General features: G+C 40.2%; 1 protein-coding gene across 3 annotated transcripts; it reads left to right on the top strand.

Annotated features, from left to right (window-relative positions):
• The first annotated feature begins 885 nt into the window (after nt 1–885).
• On the top strand, nt 886–12,438 carry arih1 (ariadne ubiquitin-conjugating enzyme E2 binding protein homolog 1). 3 transcript variants are annotated; one of them, XM_083893975.1, is made up of 14 exons: nt 886–1,454; nt 5,289–5,356; nt 5,465–5,520; nt 6,208–6,290; nt 6,393–6,448; nt 7,028–7,094; nt 7,234–7,340; nt 7,424–7,466; nt 7,594–7,665; nt 7,757–7,887; nt 8,559–8,619; nt 9,451–9,711; nt 9,810–9,922; nt 10,007–12,438. In XM_083893975.1, the coding sequence occupies exons 1-14, from the start codon at nt 1,167–1,169 to the stop codon at nt 10,089–10,091; spliced, it is 1,491 nt and encodes a 496-aa protein (XP_083750101.1). In that variant the 5' UTR covers nt 886–1,166; the 3' UTR covers nt 10,092–12,438. The 3 variants fall into 3 exon arrangements, with proteins under 3 accessions (XP_083750101.1, XP_083750100.1, XP_083750099.1); XM_083893974.1 differs by having other exon boundaries at nt 888–1,454; nt 5,465–5,612; nt 6,198–6,290; nt 8,559–8,616; XM_083893973.1 differs by having other exon boundaries at nt 888–1,454; nt 5,465–5,612; nt 6,198–6,290.
• Nucleotides 12,439–19,570: the final 7,132 nt, after the last annotated feature.

Here is a 19,570-nt window from a genome sequence, read left to right as displayed (position 1 = left end):
TGGGGAAAAGTGACACATTGAGAATGCGTCTGTGACAGACAGATAAATATAAATAGCTGCTGCACCGTCACCATGCACATTTTCTAATTTTGTTTTGTTTGCTGTGGTTATTTCTGGGGCGTTTGGTATTTGTCATTTCTTTATAGAATACGGCTCTTTGTGAGGACAGTGCATTCAGGTAAGAATACTTGGAATAATGACTCACCTGTTTATTAGGGACGGGGCAGGTATGAAGGATGATTTCTTCCAGAGGTTAAGGTAAAAGGTCGTAGAACTCTGAGAAAAAGAAAATGGTTAGTGCTAAAAAAAAAAGCATACCTGTTATACTGGGACCCCAATCCACTGAGATCAGTGGCTCACAGGGAACTTTGAGTCAATTAGTTACTGTTTGTGATAGTAATATATGTCACAAATTAACATGTGTAATTAAGCCTGGGTTTAAGAAAAATAAGTTAGTTATCAGCTCATAAACACTGTCTGTGGTGCTTTATTTTAGTGTGTATTTTGGGCCTCGGGGCTCAACAATAACATATACTTTATATTTTCTGTGACTTTCAAGTAGCATGTGGTATACATTCAACTACAGGTGTAAAATGATTTTTTTTTTAAATCAGTTGATTATTTTGAGTAAACAGACAATGAATAATATATAAGAAATAATGTTGTGCTATAATTGTGTTTTACACATCACGGAGTGCCAAACAAATGTCGTTGTTTTGCTGTTCTGGATGTATTATGACAAGACAGCCTATCCTCTGCATAAAAGGAATAAGAGGCAGGCGGTAATGCAATATTGGAGGTTGAACTGATTTAAGAATCCAGATGAAGCCATACGGATAAGCAGCTGCCGTTGTTGTTGCAGTAGTAGTCGTCTGTAACAAATATTGAGGTTAAGAGAGGCAGTAAATGAACATTACAGACGCCAACTACCGTTAAACGACAGCGAAGAAGAATTTTTCTGACATTTTCTTGTACAGTCCATCTGACGTAAGGCCGTCGTCAGTTGGTGACGCTGTGTCTCTTTGTTGGCTTAGCAGCGGCGACGGTTTGTTGTTATTTTCGCTGCAGCTGAAAACGGATTCGGGTAATTTTTGTTCCACAAGCAACGTTTTCTCCCACTGTAGACTCCCAGGTGCGCTTGTCACTAGTTGATAACCACCCCAGGAATGGACTCAGACGAAGGATATAACTATGAATATGACGACGAAGAGGAGGAATGTAGCGAGGATAGCGCCGAAGAGGAGCCCGAGGACGACACCCTGGAGCTCGGTGAGGTGGAGTTGGTCGATCCCGTGGTGGCCGGTGGAGAGCGAGACGAGTGCGCCGACACTGGCGGGGGTAGCCACGGTACCGGGGAGGAGGAGGAAGAGGACTACCGATTTGAGGTTTTAACTGCCGAGCAAATCCTCCAGCATATGGTGGAGTGTATCAGGGAGGTCAACGAGGTCATCCAGGTAGGTAGTTTGGTATGTCAGTGTTAGGAAAGACCGGGGTCCAGACGCTGGGTGAAGCATAAACAGGCCATGGACGTTAGCTTAGCCGTTAGCCTGGTAGGAGTAGTTCACTAGCTGGAAGTTGGCACTTTGGAAACACTGGTGCAATTAACCCAAAACATAAATGTATTTTTACATGTTCTTACCAATTGCATTGTGTACTGTCCGTCACACAAACCGGGCCACTTTAAAATAGACCACAATGCAACCCATTATCAATGCTCCAGGAAGTAGTCCAGTCCCGATTGAGAAGTTGACAGTACATTTGCTATGCTAACATTGGCTCGTAAGTTAGCCAGCGTGCTAACTAGCCAATGAACCATTAAACAAGCTCCTTACTGGTAACACTTGACGTCTGAAATCAGACAACTAATCAGTCACACTAGACGACAGTTGCCGTCCATTCAGTAGCAATTACAAATTCCACATGGCTTAGTACGACAAAATAATAGACCGATAATGTTTATTTGACTGTTGGACGAAAGGCTTGGTCATCGAGTTTGTTAGCAAGATTTATGCTAGGCTACTTCAGCTAACGTTTCAACGCGTCCTAATCACGACTTTTTAAAAAGTTGGATGGATGATTCACTCACACATGTATCTAATTACTAATCAAAAAACTTAATTTTAAGAGAAACTAATTGGCGCCTCGGTCTGTCGTTATCTTGGGCCTCCATTTCCTTTCATTTGGCTCCACTTGGGCAAAGAATAAAATGAACACTGTTCTTGGTAAACCTGCCACAAATTACGTTTTAAGAAAAGCGTTGTGTTTTATATGCAGATATAAACATCAATGTAATAATTTACTGAAAATAAGACTGCAGATCTATAGTATATAGATTATCAGTGCTGTGGGCACTGCACAGGCACATGGGAGATATTTCTACATAAGAGACTATGACATGGTGATTGTTCTATAAATAGCATTTCAAGTTTAGCGATTACATTGTCGATTTTTTTTTACTGCACCAACGAAGAACATTTTCAAATTAAAGATCAAACATCTGTTGCGTGAAATCTAGTTTTAAATAAGGAATATAATATGTTTAACTTCACTTGAATGTGATTTTCAGGTTAATGTCTGAAATGACCATACATGTGAAGAGTGACTGGTTCTGACTGTCGTATGTTGCCACTATGAAAGACATCAGAGATATCAAAATTAAATTCAGACAACAAAAATAGCTAGAACCACGTATAACCTCAGGGGTATTGTTAACGTTTTGTCAAGAAAGTAAGTACATTTCTCAGTAGAACCACTACAATCTACAGTCTCTCTAATATATTGCCAACATACATTGAACACTATACTCTTCATTATGATGTGATTCATGTTAGGAATGTTGCATCGGGTCACAATAGTTTTGGGCTAGGTGCTCCTGTGGTTTAGTTTAGTCATAGTTTGTCATGTCATTCATTAGTACATTGGAACCAATTTCACAATTTGCACTTACAAATGTGCTGGCATGTTGTAGCATCATTAGCCAATGCTAATAATCTGGACAAACGGATGTCTGATCCAGTGTGCCATATTCAGACTATTTAATTAACATTTAAGCACACAGATAATGTAGGATTAAACCTGCTATTGTTGCTCAAAGAATTCGCACTGCTGGATGTGCAGTGTTTCTTCTTTTGGCCATAAACAAGCAATGGATTATGTCTGTGACACTACTGAGTCTGATGTGTTTACAACAGCAGGATAATCTGGCTGCCTCCAGGTGAGGGGTACTGCCTGGGTCATGTATGCAGGAGACATGAAGCCTATATTCCATATTTATGCCGTTAGGCACTGATGCAGTGTTTGTAATATTTACTGTGGTCAGCAGAGGTCTGCAATTACAGTGTCGACTGAAGGTAAAATGATATAGGGATTTCATTTAAAGCTGTTTTACAGAGAAAAGTGAACTTTTTTCATTATAACCCTTTGTTTCTACATTTGAGATTTGTTTTCGCACATCTATAATTTTCTATTAAAAAAGTAAAAGACATCTGTGACAGATTTGAGGAAACATTCTGTGCCTCGTGTTCTTCTTGCCTATGCAACTTTGGTATTCTATAAAACCTCCTCGCCAATAATCCAGCTTCTTGTGATTGGATCTGTGGCCTTGTATAGCTGAGAATATAGCTATGAATTTTTATATATACTCGATATAATACTTGACAAGCACACATAAAAATACAGTGAATCACAAAAGAGAAATGAACTTTTGGAGCCCTCGCACTACACGCATACCTAGATGACATAATTTCTAGCCTGCGCACCCTCTTTTGTAGACATTTTGTTTTTCATGCAGAGCTCCTCCGGACAATCTCCGAACAATATCTGAACTTCAGTTCTTGTCGGAAAGCAGTTTATGAGCACAGCCAAAGGTGAAAAGATGATAATAAATGCTACAAGGCTACAAAAGAACAACACAAGAACATTTATGTTTTACACACATTTTTGCTGAAAATATATTAAGGTTCAATCACACTTTGGTATTTGCAATGTCATTGCTGGTATTTCACGACGGCAAATACAAGTGCTGAAGCAGATGACCATTTATAACTGACAAAAGTTTAGTACCACATTTGGTTTTACTGCCGTATGCAGAAGCTAGCTCATTTCACTTGTTGACATTTTTCCACAGCCTTGTTAATTTCCCCCCCAAACACGTCATCTATGGCCAATGGTGTGCACGTTTTGTAAATCATGTATTCAATGTTCAGTTTGGTGGCTCATAAACAGCTGGCAAAAGGCCTATGAAAAAACGCCACACATTGTAAAAATGTGCTTTGAAATATTCTGTGGACTTAGTTCAACATCGACTACTGCTGAATTATTAAGAATAACCTTCAGAGAGTGTAGGACAGAAGCTAAAGCCCAATTTATACTTCTGCGTAAAGTGCTCTGCGTAGGCTACGTAGAGACTCTGCGTCGACGCAGAGACTGTCGAAGAGCCTCTGCGTAGTCTCCGACTGCACGAAATATTTTTTAAGTGTCCGTCACTCCGTCAAGGGACTACGGAGACGGCAAGAGCTGCGATTGGTCCTCAGGACAGGCTGAGCTAAGCTGCTCTGTGCCGGCTCTCAGTGCGCTCCGGGCGTCCTGACAGAGGCGGAGCTGATCCCCGCCGATAACGCCGCTGCCGAACTATAAATACGTCATATCTTAACACACACAGCACATGTTTAGACTCTAAATGGCCAATTTCTCGCCTCAAATTATCTTAAAACTGCGTTCCGTGACACAGAAAAGTGAGAAACGGCCACTTTTTCAACAACAACAGTCTTTCGCTCTCTTTCTTTCTCGGACGCCATTGCTCACTGTAGCCAGAAGCACAACAACCTTGCGCAGCGACCCCTACTGATCGGGCGGGAAATTGCAGCGAGTGTCCGTCACCACGACGCAGAAGTATAAATGCTCGAGGCGTCTCCGTGGTGACGCAGACGGATAACGTATACGCAGTCGGAGAAGTATAATGTGGCCTTAACTTAGTCTGTGGTAACTTCTAAGCCTGTAGTTTGTGGTAATTGTTATTGGATCATACTGTAATGAAAGAGTTTTCAGATGTGTTTATTAAAACCCACTAACATGGGTGTAGCTATGCAATGTGTGTGTGAAAACTAATGAGTACTGATTATTAAATTATAGTCATTCTGATCTAAAATGAGGGTTAATCCTGATCCTGAAACATGTTCCACAAAAGAGATTTTAACATGCCAATCTACGATTATAGGTCGTTGTAATGGAATACAAATCAATGTGATATTTAGGGCTTATTTTTGACCAATTATTTCTCATTCCTCTAGAATCCTGCAACAATAACACGCATCCTTCTCAGTCACTTCAACTGGGATAAAGAAAAACTTATGGAAAGGTAACCGTCTTTAAATGACATCGTTCATTTACCCCATTTGCCGCCGAATGCAGAAAGTGACTCTTTTTGTGCTTATTTTAATGCTGTTTTCTTTTTCAACGTATACAGATATTTTGACGGTAATCTGGACAAGCTTTTCTCAGAGTGTCATGTCATTAACCCCAGTAAGAAGTCTAGGATCCGTACTCCAATTAACACTAGGTCATCGGCACAGGACATGCCATGTCAGATCTGCTATTTGAACTTCCCCAACTCTGTAAGTCCTATAATGACATCAGGATTGTGTTGCCTTGAGTGTGTTAAGTGTGTTCAGGTCTAACATGATGTAGTTGTACACATGTTTCAAAATTGTTTGACAGTAATCCTGTGTCTTGGCTTTGTAGCACAAAGGTTGGCCCATAACTGAGACATTGCCCCTAAGTTGTAAACCTGCATTGTTAGGTTTGCAAGTTTAAAATTGTGGGGGGGGAGCAGATTCAAATTTAAAATTTAGAGGGTGACCAGTGTGCCAATTTTGCATGGTTACATACTAATGTGTCTACAGTCTTACTGTTCTTGTTAGTATAGTTAAATGTCATACTTAATCAGGTTGGTCCCTTCATGCCCACCATGATTTGGAATGCTACAGCAAGAGGTCTTCCAGAAACAGTATTTTAAAAACGTAACAACAGAAGAAAACTAAAAACATTATTATTTTTTAAAACCAATCATTGCAAAACGCTCTTATTTCAAGTAGTTTGTTCTTAACTCTCACTCTGGAGCCTATGATTAGTCTGGTTACTGAAATTGCATATCCCCATGTTATGCCTCGTTTGTTTCATTTGATGATTTTCTCTTACAGTATTTTACAGGCCTGGAGTGTGGACATAAGTTCTGCATGCAGTGCTGGGGAGATTACCTGACCACCAAAATCATAGAAGAAGGAATGGGACAGGTACCAACTGAGATTTACTGAACCCTTAGTTAAAAAATAACAACCATAGTCTTTTTATTGCTCAGTCTGACTATTGATATGCTTTCTGTGTTGTCTTTTTAGACAATTTCTTGTCCCGCTCATAGTTGTGACATTTTGGTTGATGACAACACAGTCATGTGAGTATCTGTTCGTATACTGTTCTAGTATCTTGTTGCATATTATCCACCAACATACGTAGACATGCCTGAACCTTTTAGTAATTCCAACTACGGGAAACAAATGATGGCTGTTGTGGGCATATCCTAAGAATTTCTCACTGGAATTTCTGCTTTAGACCAACATGACTGCTTTACAGTGTTTATGTTTAACCTGTAGTGAAAAGGAACCTCCTCATTGGAAGCATGTAAACTAATCTCTTGCACCAGCTTTTAAGCTGACAGTAATTGTCTTAGCCTACATTCTGATCCCACTAGCCAGCAAGAGATTTGTTAGTGTTTTCATTTATTAGTTTAAGATGCTGCAGGCACTGACACATATGTTAAGACAGCATTGAATCAAGTGCATGTTAAATCATAGTTTATGGACCGTGTAAGATCATAAGTGTTGCATGTTTATACAAGAAAATCAAGTTTTCTGGCTGTAATGTTGGCTCAGGAAAAAGAATATAAACTATATTGTTGGGAAGGAAGCTTTTACTTAAGTTAGCCATTTTATGTAATCAAGACTAATCGTGAATTATGTGTCCTTTCCTATAGGCGCCTCATAACAGATTCAAAAGTGAAGTTGAAGTACCAGCATTTAATTACAAATAGTTTTGTAGAGGTAAGCAACACGTTTTTTTTAAATCAGTAATAGTTCCAAATGAACTATAAAACCTTGGCTTGTCATGTTCAGCATTAGATGATTAATTTGCCTGCTTGGAAAAATACATTGTCTGTATTCTATTGTTATTTCTCTCAAGTGCAATCGACTGTTAAAGTGGTGCCCAGCACCAGACTGCCATCATGTTGTCAAAGTCCAATACCCAGATGCCAAGCCAGTGAGGTGTAAGTGTGGCCGTCAGTTCTGGTAAGAGAGCTTGTTTAAAAAAATTCATCACAATGACATCACAAGCACTTGATTTGAGACATAATAACGCCCTCTTGTTGCAGTTTCAACTGTGGAGAGAATTGGCATGATCCTGTTAAGTGTAAGGTAAGCCTATCTGCTTGAATGTTTCACCATCACCAAAAATATAAAGAGGTTTCCTTTTCCTCTCTTTTAAAGTTGGCTTTTACTCTCAGCGTAATCATTTCTGATTCTCGTCTTAATGATTTTGTAGTGGCTGAGGAAATGGATAAAGAAATGTGACGATGACAGTGAAACTTCAAACTGGATTGCAGCTAATACGAAGGTAAGGAATTTTAGTCGCAGTTTTAGTATTTCGTTTTTTTTTTTTCTTGGCTTTGGGCAAGGACTAAATCATTTATCCCCTCTCCTCACAGGAGTGTCCAAAATGCCATGTTACCATTGAGAAAGATGGTGGCTGCAATCATATGGTCTGTCGAAACCAGAACTGCAAAGCAGAGTTCTGCTGGGTCTGCCTTGGTCCATGGGAGCCCCACGGCTCAGCCTGGTGAGTAATAAGACACACACATACAGAATAAATACAGTGGACAGGTGATGCACTTTTTAGGGATGCTCAAGTTGGAAGATGACCAAATTAAATTGGTAAATGGTCCAACAGAGAATAACATTGGTTATTATAACTAATAATCATGAAGTGTCTGATTATAGTTTACCGTTGCGTCAAGATAAGGTCGTTCTTTGGATGTTATCGGCAAATGTCTGTCTGCTTGCACCTTACACCTGTAAAGAGGGAGAGAGGAGGATAGAGCGGACTGTGCAGGATGAAGTTGGAGAGGCAAATGGAGATGGGAGTAAGCAGGGGAGAAAGAAGTGATCGTCAGATTCACTAATGTACAGCAAATTACATTTCCTGTCACAACCAAAAACATTTTTTCATTTTTTGAAAGATTCTGACACAAACAGGCAGGGCTATTCGGCCGTACTGGTTCATGTCTGACAGTTTACAGAAGCAGAGGAAACGGATGAACTAATTCTACCAAAACATGTTACAAAACGAAAAGCAAGAATTATCAGTTATGAGGTCTTTAATTGAGAAGAAAGATGCAATTTAGTAGTTTATTATTATGTTTTGTTTTTAGCTGTTATTTACTTTGGATATCCTGACTTGGTAGACGTGAAATGTCTTTTCTGACATTCTTTAAAATGTTATTGTTTCAGGTACAACTGCAATCGCTACAATGAAGATGACGCCAAGGCAGCGAGGGACGCCCAAGAGGTAGTAGTAAAATTATATTGAACCCATCATATATACCAAAAGCATTGCTTACTGTTTATCTTTGACCCTACTCCACTGCGGCAGAACAAAGACAAGGGAAGACTTAACGCGTGATAACGTCACTGGTCCACGACGGTATCGAGACACTTGGACGGGCGATATCTCGACGTCCCCTACTGCTCCGCTGATTCTCGCCACCTGTTCTGGTCAATTTTTAATCCAGCTCACTGCTTGCTAAAAGAAAAGAAAAGAAAAATGTCAGCACTGTAATTAAATGTTAGCATAAACTGGCCTAGTGTCAAAATAAACAAGCAGCCAAATTAACAATCAACAAAATGATCAGAATGCATCTGTGTATTATTAGTTATTGTTAGTGTGGACCCAGATTGCGTCAAACATGCTATAGACACACACTGGTAACAAAGGGGGCAGTAAATGTCCATCCATCCAGTTTTTACCGATTTATCCTCCACATGAGGGTCGTGGGGGGGGGGGGGGGGGGGTTGAGCCAATATCAGCTGACATAGGGCCATAGAAAGGCGGGGTCACGGGTCACACCCTGGACAGATCACCAGTCCATCACAGGGTTCACACAGGTGGTCGTGTTTTTGGACTGTGGGAGGAAACCAGAGAACCCGGAGAAAACCCCTACGCACACACGAGGAGAACACGTAAACTCCATGCAGAAGGACTGGTTGTGGTGTGGTTATGACATACTTCATATTGTACATTTTAACCGTTAACTCACTGAAGAATAACCTGTGTAGCCTTGAGATGCGTATGATTCAATGTAACGAAGAGCTGGAACTAAAGCTGGTTTTGTGCTGTGTGCAGCGCTCCAGGGCCGCCTTGCAGAGGTACCTGTTCTACTGCAACCGCTACATGAACCACATGCAGAGCCTGCGCTTTGAGCACAAGCTCTACGCTCAGGTCAAGCAGAAGATGGAGGAGATGCAGCAGCACAACATGTCCTGGATCGAGGTGCAGTTTCTGAAGAAGGCTGTGGATGTTCTGTGCCAGTGCCGCTCCACGCTCATGTTCACTTATGTCTTTGCCTTCTACCTCAAGAAGAACAACCAGTCCATTATTTTTGAGGTATGGTCAAAGGGAATCCAATTTAACCTTAACGTTGTTTTGGGGGTTTTTTTGTGCTGTGAGCTAATGTTTTGTCAATTTGTGTTTTTGTCGTCAAGAATAACCAGGCAGACCTGGAAAATGCCACAGAGGTGCTGTCTGGCTACCTAGAGCGGGACATATCCCAGGATTCCTTGCAGGATATCAAGCAGAAAGTTCAAGATAAGTACAGGTCAGTGTTAGAAGAATTATAATCCACGTCTGTCATTGTTTGCGTTTTCTCGGATTTCAGTAAATCCTCTTTGTTTTTCTGCAGATACTGTGAGAGCAGGCGAAGAGTGCTGCTACAGCACGTGCATGAAGGCTATGAGAAGGACCTGTGGGAGTACATTGAGGATTGAGGACACGTCCCAGTGCAACGGACTCTTGAGTATCTTGACAAACTAGAGCGCTGATGCAATTTAACCGGGCAGCACGGGCCTTCTGCCGCCTCTTCTCTGGCAAAACAACAATTTTTTTGCATCATTTTTCCTGGATTTGTTTAACAAAATCTTAAAAATAAATTATATTTAAATAAAAGGTAGAGTAATAAAAAGAAAGTGTACTACAGTATTGTTAGCAACAGAGTGGAGTCTTGAGAAAGCAGAAAATCCATCTTAAATACATCCTTTTGGCTTGTATTGTAACACCTTCCCTGAACAATCTTATTTTCCGTTTTTTTTTTTTTTGCTTGTGAATCTTTTCTGTTTTGATTTTGATTTTTTTTTTTGGTTTTCCCATTAGTGTGAAAAATGTTTTCAACAGCTTTAATTGTCCTGGCCATGTCTGCTATGTGTGGTGAGATCCTTGTCTGGGTGGCTGAATGTTGATCGGCTGATTGCAAGGGGCAAAGACATTTCAGGGAGGTGGGAGGAAAAAAAAACAAACATCAAAAGAACAAAATAGCAAGTCTGTATTTTTCAATTTGTAAATAGTCCATATGCATGGAAGTTAAAGAGCAAGAGTGGCACGTGTTCGCATAATTTTGAAATATTTATTATTTACCAATATTGAAAAGGTGTACTTGCCATGTAGGTTGAGTGTTTCCTCCCTCATTGTGTTCGGGGGGGTTTGGTCTTTGGCAATAACGCATTCGCCCTGTCATCCTCGGTCTCTTTATAGCAGTGCACAATTACACCTTATCAGTACATCTAAATGGGGACTGGTAAAATAAAAAGGGTTTCTCTTAGTTTCCAAGTGATCAGTTAAAGTTTTACACTTCAAGGGAAAGGTTGAATGCACTGGCCCCGTGCTCCTCTATTCTAACTAGAGCTGCAACTAACGGTTATTTTCGTAATCGATTATTAATCGATTCATCGATTAATCGTTTCAGCTCTAATTCTAACCATTTGCTGCACCCTCTTAGTTGTTTTAGAGGTGTTTAACATTTAAGAACTTTACTAATTATTTGCAAGAGCCAAACTGAGTGACATTCACTCTCTTTTTTTCTTCTTCTTTTCTCTCTTTTTCCCAACACGGCTTGGAGTAGCCCTCTCAAAGCTCAGCTTGCACCTTGGGGATTGAACGAGGGTAATAGAACGTACTGACGGCACAGCTTCGTAGTGCTGCTTAATTGGGCTGGATCACTGTCAGAACGGGGTCAGACGTTTGCATTACTCTTGCAGGAAATACTTGGGGCTGATGGTAGCGGTCGCATCTCTTTGAAGAGATCTCCCGACTTGCAGTGAGAGCGAACATTGCTTTAAACCGAGCTGCTCAGACGGACTTGGGTGAACCATAGGCAGATGAGGAATAGAGGGCACACTTATAAAAGTTGTAGGACTTTTTTATAACGCTGTTATGCTTCTGCATTAAAGACTGCATTTTCGCACATGGGTTAAGGATTCGAAATGTCAGCGCCCCCTCCAGGATTTTGCGTTGTTCAGTATGATGGTTGCTCTGGTTGTCAAGCTCTCTGCTTGTTAATGCTCGTTCATGTCTCTGGAATATGGCAGTCTTCACAAGATTGACTGGAGGGGACATGAATATACAGGCACTGATGCAAGTCATTTAAAACACATCCTTTGCCCCAACCCAGGTTCAGATTTTTGGGGAATTCTATCCCAAATGCTTCTTATGTGTTAAAACTTATTATTTTATCCTAGCAAATTATAAACTGTATTGTTTATTTGAATAAATGTCATGAGAAATCTCACGTTTGGGAGTACTGTGTGAGTCATTAGAGTAGGTTTGGTCTCAGTCATCTTAATTACTCAAAACATCCATGATGCATTTCTGCACTGTTTATTTTTTGCAGTGTGTGTAGTGTTTTACAGAACTTGGCAGAGCTGTGTCTTCCAGAGTAACATAATGTAAATTAATTAAAAAAAAAATAGATTTTAGGCTCAAATGTGAGCTCTTTTGCGCTTTTGAACAGTGAAGATCAATTGTGTGCTACAAATGAATTCTTTTTTTTTTTTTTTCACTCAAGTTATGAACCAATGACGACGTAAGATTAATGGACATCAAAAGATGGGCTCGTTTCACTCTGTTCTCTGCCTGCTAGCAATTCATGGACATTTTCATGTTTGAAAAGTCATAGAAGCAGCTACATACGTTCATCTGATACATCCCACGACTTTTAATACTTTTCTACAATGTTTTCTTTATGCCATCAAAGGTGTTTCAAATTTCCTACTGGTGTGAAAATGTGGAAGAACTTAGTTGTTTGTTTTGGAGAAAACATTAAAGTGCAAAATGTTGCAAACATTGGGTGGTTGTTTGATAATTGACGCGATGCTTTTATTGTTGTTTTAACTTTAATAATCAACTAAGTAATAATAAAATAAATTGTGTTGTGTGTCATTTGCTATTTGTTGCAGATTCAAACTGAACAACATTCCCTGGTGTGTAATTGTGGGTATTGTGCACTTAAAACTGTTGCCACATGATGGAGACAGACGCCTTTAAAAATTACCTAGAGTCTGGCGTAAATGCCTCTTTGTGTTTTAGAGTTAAAGGTGCATTATGTAATAAATCTAAAGCAACTGGCCATTAAATCCTCCTAATATGTCACAGAGACTCAGGAATAATATTCATATAACAAACTGAACTCGACAACAACAGTACAGACAAAATATTTGCATAAAAAAAAAAAAATTGCAGACCACAAATCATGTTTATGTTTTGAAATCATGTTTTGGTCGTAGAAAACGAAACCTTAAAGACTTCTGTATTTTTAGTAACCGTTTCTGGACAGTTTTTGGCCACATTCTTATGGCGCCAAATGTAAGAATGTGGCCAAGTTAATTTCACCACCCTTTTTAGACTTTTTCCAAGACCTTCTAAAAATATTGTAAGACCTTATCGCTACTTAAAGCTGGGTTAATCAGCAACACATAATTAACTTACAAAACAGTTTTAAGTTTGCAATTAAATCTTAACGAGTACAACCACACAAAAGGAACAAAGCGCGTTCGCCGTCGCAAGTTACGTAACGTCGCAACGTCACATGTACGCCCACGAGCCGAGCACGCCTGCGTATTGTTGTTTTTAACAAACGTGGGGAGCAAAAACACATTTATGAAATTGCGATTTACTTTTTAAGACTCCGAGGACACCCTGCATGAATATCCACGATAACCTCTGTGGGTTGACATCAATAGAAAGATTAATTATGCCATAATATTTTGAATAAAAAAGACTGAAAAGTCAGTGACAACAGTTGAAAGATGATTAGTACGATGAAGTATAGTTAAAACAATTTATTTTGGGGCAGAAACCATTTCAACAGACACAAAACATGGAATCATTACAACAGTGAAGGGTAATGTTTTACCAATTCAGTCTGGAGAAGTGATACAAGATTGAAAATGAGGTAAAAAAAAAAAAAATTCTTAAAAAAACACTATGACATGGGGACATCCCAAAGACACGTGAAACGGCTTATGTCCAGTCACACAATTACACACAGTACATTAAGCAAACCATCATCAGGACAGAAATCACTATGACGACACACAAGACTGGCACTAGTCAACTGCCAGTCAATAACTTAGCTTTTTTATATCTATATCTATATATATAGATATATATAGCAGAAAAGTGGAAAATAAATACGCAATTTCACAGTGGCTTTCAATTGAAATATTATATAATATAAATCAGGGATTTGTTTCAAAAAGCTGCTTTTCTTTCACTTTGGGACAAATTAGTGAATAAACCAGAAAAGCCAGATGTGTCATCGATAAGCGCTCAAAAACATCTACAGGATGCTGCAAACATTCCATCCCCAAAGAAGAATGTGCCCTGTGGCTCTCAAGTGACAAATAATATTTAGCTGACCTAAGAAAAAAAAAAAAAAATACAGTCCAAACTTCATTCTTCAGGAGACTTCACAGCGTTTTGTTGTCGAGTAAAAAAAAAAAAAGAGGCATGGTGAGATTTCCGCGTGAAAACTAATCATCTACTTTTAGCCAGCCTTTTTTGTAGTCTATTAGCAGCTCAAGATAGTACTTCCACTCCGGTTCACTGTCATACCTGACCTCAAATATAGTCTTTAGAGGGTTGGCGTTGGCCTCGTGTATACTCACCACCTCTCCGCTGTACCACACTTCCGATTTGTCATCTTCCTCGTACAGATGGCGGATCCTCTTTCCCACCAGGTCCGGGTAATGGATCCTCATGGCCTTGCGAGCCCGCTGCACAGCTGAACGCAGCACCCACCGTCTCCTGTGTTCGGCGCTGTGGCAGGCGGACAAGTACGGACAGTATTTGATCTTCGAGAGCGACCGGCGCGTTCCTTTAGAAGGGCAGCCGAGGGGTCTTAAGGTGCGAGACACGCTGCCCGTCCTCTGCCACCTGTGGGTCGCTTTGGTCATCCTGCAAAGTTTGCCCTTATTGCCCGCGCCTTCCTCCACGCCTCCGGGGTTTGAGACGGAGGGATCGGCGCAGGTCCCAGAGCAGGACACCGCTTGGTAGCGAGCTCTTTTGTGGAGAGTATTGCCAAACATCTTTCTCAGCTTGAGGATCATGCCTGAACAATTCTTGGAGTCAACAGGAGACGGGTCTGATCCTGAGGACAGAGGCCGCAGAGTGGACGAGTCCTCCGTTACTGTGTCAGCGGGCGACGGAGGAAGATGGTCCAATGTTAGAGGACACGTCCATGAATTATCAGGTGTTGGGCTTTGTGGAACGAAAGAAGAATCCAGCTCTGAATTCACACCGTCGTCACCATCTGCAGACCGATCGCTTAAGTTTGTCCGGCAAAGTCCACCAAAGTTCACGTTCTTCTCCACGTCACCTGCCGCCGCCGCCGCCTCCTCCTCGTCGTCGTCCGACAAAGTGCTGTCGAGAAACATGCGTCGCGAGCTGCTCTTTACCCTGCTTTTTGTTTGCTTTCTGTTCAAATGTGACTTTGTTTCCTGGTCCTGTGGGGGTCTCTGTGGGTGCGACTCTGGGGGCGAGACCGGTGAGGCTCTGCATTTTGAAAACACAGGCGTCTCCTCGCTCGCGTCGTCTTCTCCTTTAGCGGGATCGTACACGTCTAATCCTGAAATACAGGAAACACGGAGTACATTAGGAGAAGTCAAAATCCAAAGATATGACATTTTATATAGTATATATAAAATACAGGCGACATAACAGAAAGGTATGAATTTAAGTTTTTATCGAGATTGGTTAGTAATATATGGACAGTAGAGCTGGAACAATTTATTGATTATTAATCGTCAACTATACTCAACAAAAATATAAACGCACAAACTTGAAATGGTGAATAAAAATAGAATGTCATGACATTTGCTCAGATTCTTGATGAATTCGTTTATGGAATGATTTGTTTTGCTCAAACCCAGTAGTCCAGTGTCACTTGGCCACTCCTATTGACTACAAGCTCAGATTGAGTATTTAAACTCACGAGAGTCAAGGAGCATGGCAGAGTGGTGGTCAATATGTGTGACCAGTGCACAGACACTCCTTTATGGTCTGGTCAATAAAAGGGCACACCAAAATGTGGACTTTTGTCACTTGTCAATATGCCACAGATGTCACAAATCATGAGGGAGCGTGCCATTGGCATGCTGAGTGCTGGGTTGAGCGTTTCAGCTGTGGCAACACAACTGAATGAGACTGGAACGACAGCGAACCGGGTTCCAGTTCCAGTTCCAGTTCCAGTTCCCCAGACCGGCCGCCAACTTCAAGTGGCTCTGCATGAGGAATGGGACAACATCCCCCAGGCCACGATCGACGACCTGGTGATGTCCATGCGTCGCGGGTGTACCGCTCTGCGTGAGGCTAAAGCCCAATTTATACTCCTGCGTAAAGTGCTCTGCGTAGGCTACGCAGAGTCCTCTGCGTCGACGCAGAACCTGTCGAAGAGCCTCTGGGTCGTCTCCGGGTGCACGGAATATTTTTTAAGTGTCCGTCACTCCGTCAAGGGACAACGGAGACGGCAAGAGCTGCGATTGGTCCTCAGGACAGGCCGAGCGAAGCTGCTCTGCACAGTGAGCACCGAGCGTCCACAGAGGGCGGAGCTGAAGACCGCCGACTTCGTCGCTGCCGAACTATAAATACGTCATATCTTAACACACACAGCGCATGTTTAGACTCTAAATGGCCAATTTCTCGCCTCAAATTATCTTAAAACTGCGTTCCGGGACACAGAAAAGTGAGAAACGGCCACTGTTTCAACAACAACAGTCTTTCTCCCTCGGAGAGCCATTGCTCACTGTGGCCAAAAGCACAACAACCTTGCGCAGCGACCCCTACTGATCAGGCGGGAAATTGCGTTTTGAAATTGCTCGCAAATTAAAGCCACTTTATTGATAAAGTTGTATTGTTATTTTTGGATAGTTAACTACAAGTTTTTCTTTGTGCGTTTATATTTTTGTTGAGTGTAATTTGATAATCGATTAATCGGTGTGAAGCCCTTGTCATTATTAAAACAAGATTTGTGATTGTTTCTCTTAAATGTGAATATTTTCTTAGTTTCTTTGCTCCACACATCGAAGAAATCATTCAAACTGAATCATTTTGGTTTGTGGACAAAACAAGACATTCGAGAAACATCGTCATTTCCAGGTTTGACAAACACTGATCACTGGTGGTTTTTTTTTAAAACATTTTCTGGACCAAATAATTAAATGAGAAAATAATCGACAGATTAATCGATTACAAAAATAATTGTTAGTTGCAGCTCTAGTGGACGGCAAAACAGCCCGGAACACTGGGGGACACATCCAGTGACCAGATAAATGGGGAAGGTTGCATCAGGAAGAACATCCGGTGTAAAAACATTAGCTAAATCAAATATGTGGATTACTATAAACGGGGCACACAAGGGATAGGGCAAGATGGGGGTAGATGATCAAATGCGGCGAAACCTAAAAGGGAGAAGCCGAAAGAGGAAGAAGAGGAGGATGTGGACAGCAACAAAAAAATAAAATGTCCACACCTCCACACAGGTTGATAAATCAATCATCCCATTGTTTTATTATTGGTTTACTCTGCAGATTTAAACAGTGGGAACCTGTTCTTTTAATATCAACAAATGTGGTGATTGGACAGCAGGATCCTCCACCATGAAACTCCCTTTCTGAAGAGACAGGATAAGAAGCAGTGGGAGTAACACAGGAAGGCTGGAGGGAAAGTCGGCTTCTACAGAGAGAATACTATCGGTCAAGGACAAAACAGAGCAGCAGCAGCAGCTTCTCCCAAACCACCTGAACTGTTAATTAAGTCACCGATGACCAGCAACGCTTAGAAACTCAACCCAGCAAGCGGACGCGTGAGCCAAATAAAATAATAGCTGTCGGAGGACGCCAGACGAAAAGTTCAAGGACAAGTCTGGTGATATTTGATATGCATCCGATTGTCGACAAGAGTAAAGTAGAAATATGAAACGCGTGATTTGTGCAACAAATATGCACTTGGATCTAATCAAAGCAAATGCAATTTTCATTAGATTGTACTGCAACAAAACAAAACTATCACCATCATTGTCCTTTAAACAAACATGGACATTTAACTGTTTTAAAGGTCCCATATTATACCCTATTAACCCAAGTTAAACTAGGTCCTGGTGCCCTGGGATGAAATATGGGCCACCACAAACTGAATTTGAATCATTTACATATGAATTTAAATGGCTAAACTTGAATAATCCCATAAAAAAAAAAAAAATTCTATACATTTTCACATTCAATTTCAATTTACTGTGACATCCGAGTACTAGCAAAGGAAGAGCAATCGAGCGCAGATACACAGGTCTCCTCTTAGGCCAATCGTACCTACACTTTTGAGCACATAAACCAGGGTTTACGTTAGCTGTCGTCACGTGAATTTGTCTAGCAATAAAAATGGGAAATAATGCCAAATAATTAAATCAATGATTAAGGGGCTCTCCACAAGGAAATGGGTTTAGGTGCCCCTCGATTGCACTTCCTGTACTAGTACCTGGATGTCTGCCACAGTATTGTAACATTGAAATTGAATTTTGAGAAGTGAATTTGAAAATATATAGAATTTTTCCAACACAATGATTCAAATTAAACAATACAAATTTCAAAATTAAAATTCAGTTTCTGGTGACACATATTCCAGCCCATATTTAACGGTCTGATCCCCGTGCGCTGCCAGCTGCCACTTCCTTCCTCTAGCACCGCTATCCAACAGCACAGCCTTTTCAATTTGTCGACAGCCCGTGAAGCATAAATGTAAATCATGCAACTTTTTTTTTGTGATTCAAAACTGAAAATTAGCAGAAAGAAACTCTTCCTTGCTTTTTAAATCAGGAAATAAAGCAAGGAATAGTGAGACTGAGGGACAACATAAAAAAATAAATATACCTGGACTCTCTTTTGGACATCAGGTGAAGTTGATTCTGTAAAAAATAAATGGATTTTATAATGAAGATGTAACGTTTCCAAAAAAAAAAAAAAAGGGAGCTGTCAAAATGCAGAAAATGTGACTAATAAATAATACTGAAAAAAGATACAAGTTCTTAGTCAAAACATAACTTCACATAACCCCAAAAGAATCACATCATCAACCAAAAGGGGATTTTTGACAGTCATGTTGTTCATATCATATCTTTTCTATTACATAAGGATATGCATCTGCAATAGTGACAATATTTCATTCATTGCGTCTCGTTATCCATCATAAATAACACTTTTCCCTGACTTACTTTGTGATATTTACCAATTAAACTGTGCTTATTTTTGCACTGAAAACAGCAGGGGTGTTAAATTATCCGATCGTTTCCTGTCTCCTTGAAGAACATTCGTTTGCTTCGCTGTGTCGTCCGTGTCCCACGAGGGGTAATTAACACAACCATTGCTGGTAACGCATCTAATTTGTGCTGCGACGGTACCTAGAGAGACACAATGCTATGGCACCGTCACACGGGCAACATTATTTCAGTCATCAATATTTAAAAGAAATAAAATAATAAGTATGTTTGATCGCTGCAAAGTAGAGATAGACCGATATGGGCCGATTTTTTTCAGGGCTGATACCGATTATTAGTAGTCAAAGAGGCCGATAACCGATATTTGGAGTCACTTTTTTGCAGTAAAAGGGAAAATATTGGCTAATAATACAAACACTGACACTTAACTTTGTTTAAATGCCTTTTAGCATATGTTTATTCAACAGCTTTTCAGATTTGCAACATATTAAAGTTTTTTTTTTTATATATATATATATATATATATATATATATATATATATATATATATATATATATATATATATATATATATATATATATATATATATATATATATCTTAGACAATAAACATCTTTGTTTTAAGTTCAAACAAAAAGGTGCAGGTAGTTCCCAGGGTCAGCTGCAACGCTTATAAAGTTAACTGAAATTTTAAATAAATAAATAAATTG

The sequence above is a fragment of the Microchirus variegatus genome (genome assembly GCF_963457635.1).
Source record: "Microchirus variegatus genome assembly, chromosome: 8".
NCBI lineage: Eukaryota > Metazoa > Chordata > Actinopteri > Pleuronectiformes > Soleidae > Microchirus > Microchirus variegatus.
The sequence above is the reverse complement of the archived record's forward strand: the minus strand, read 5'-3'. Positions and strand labels throughout refer to the sequence as shown.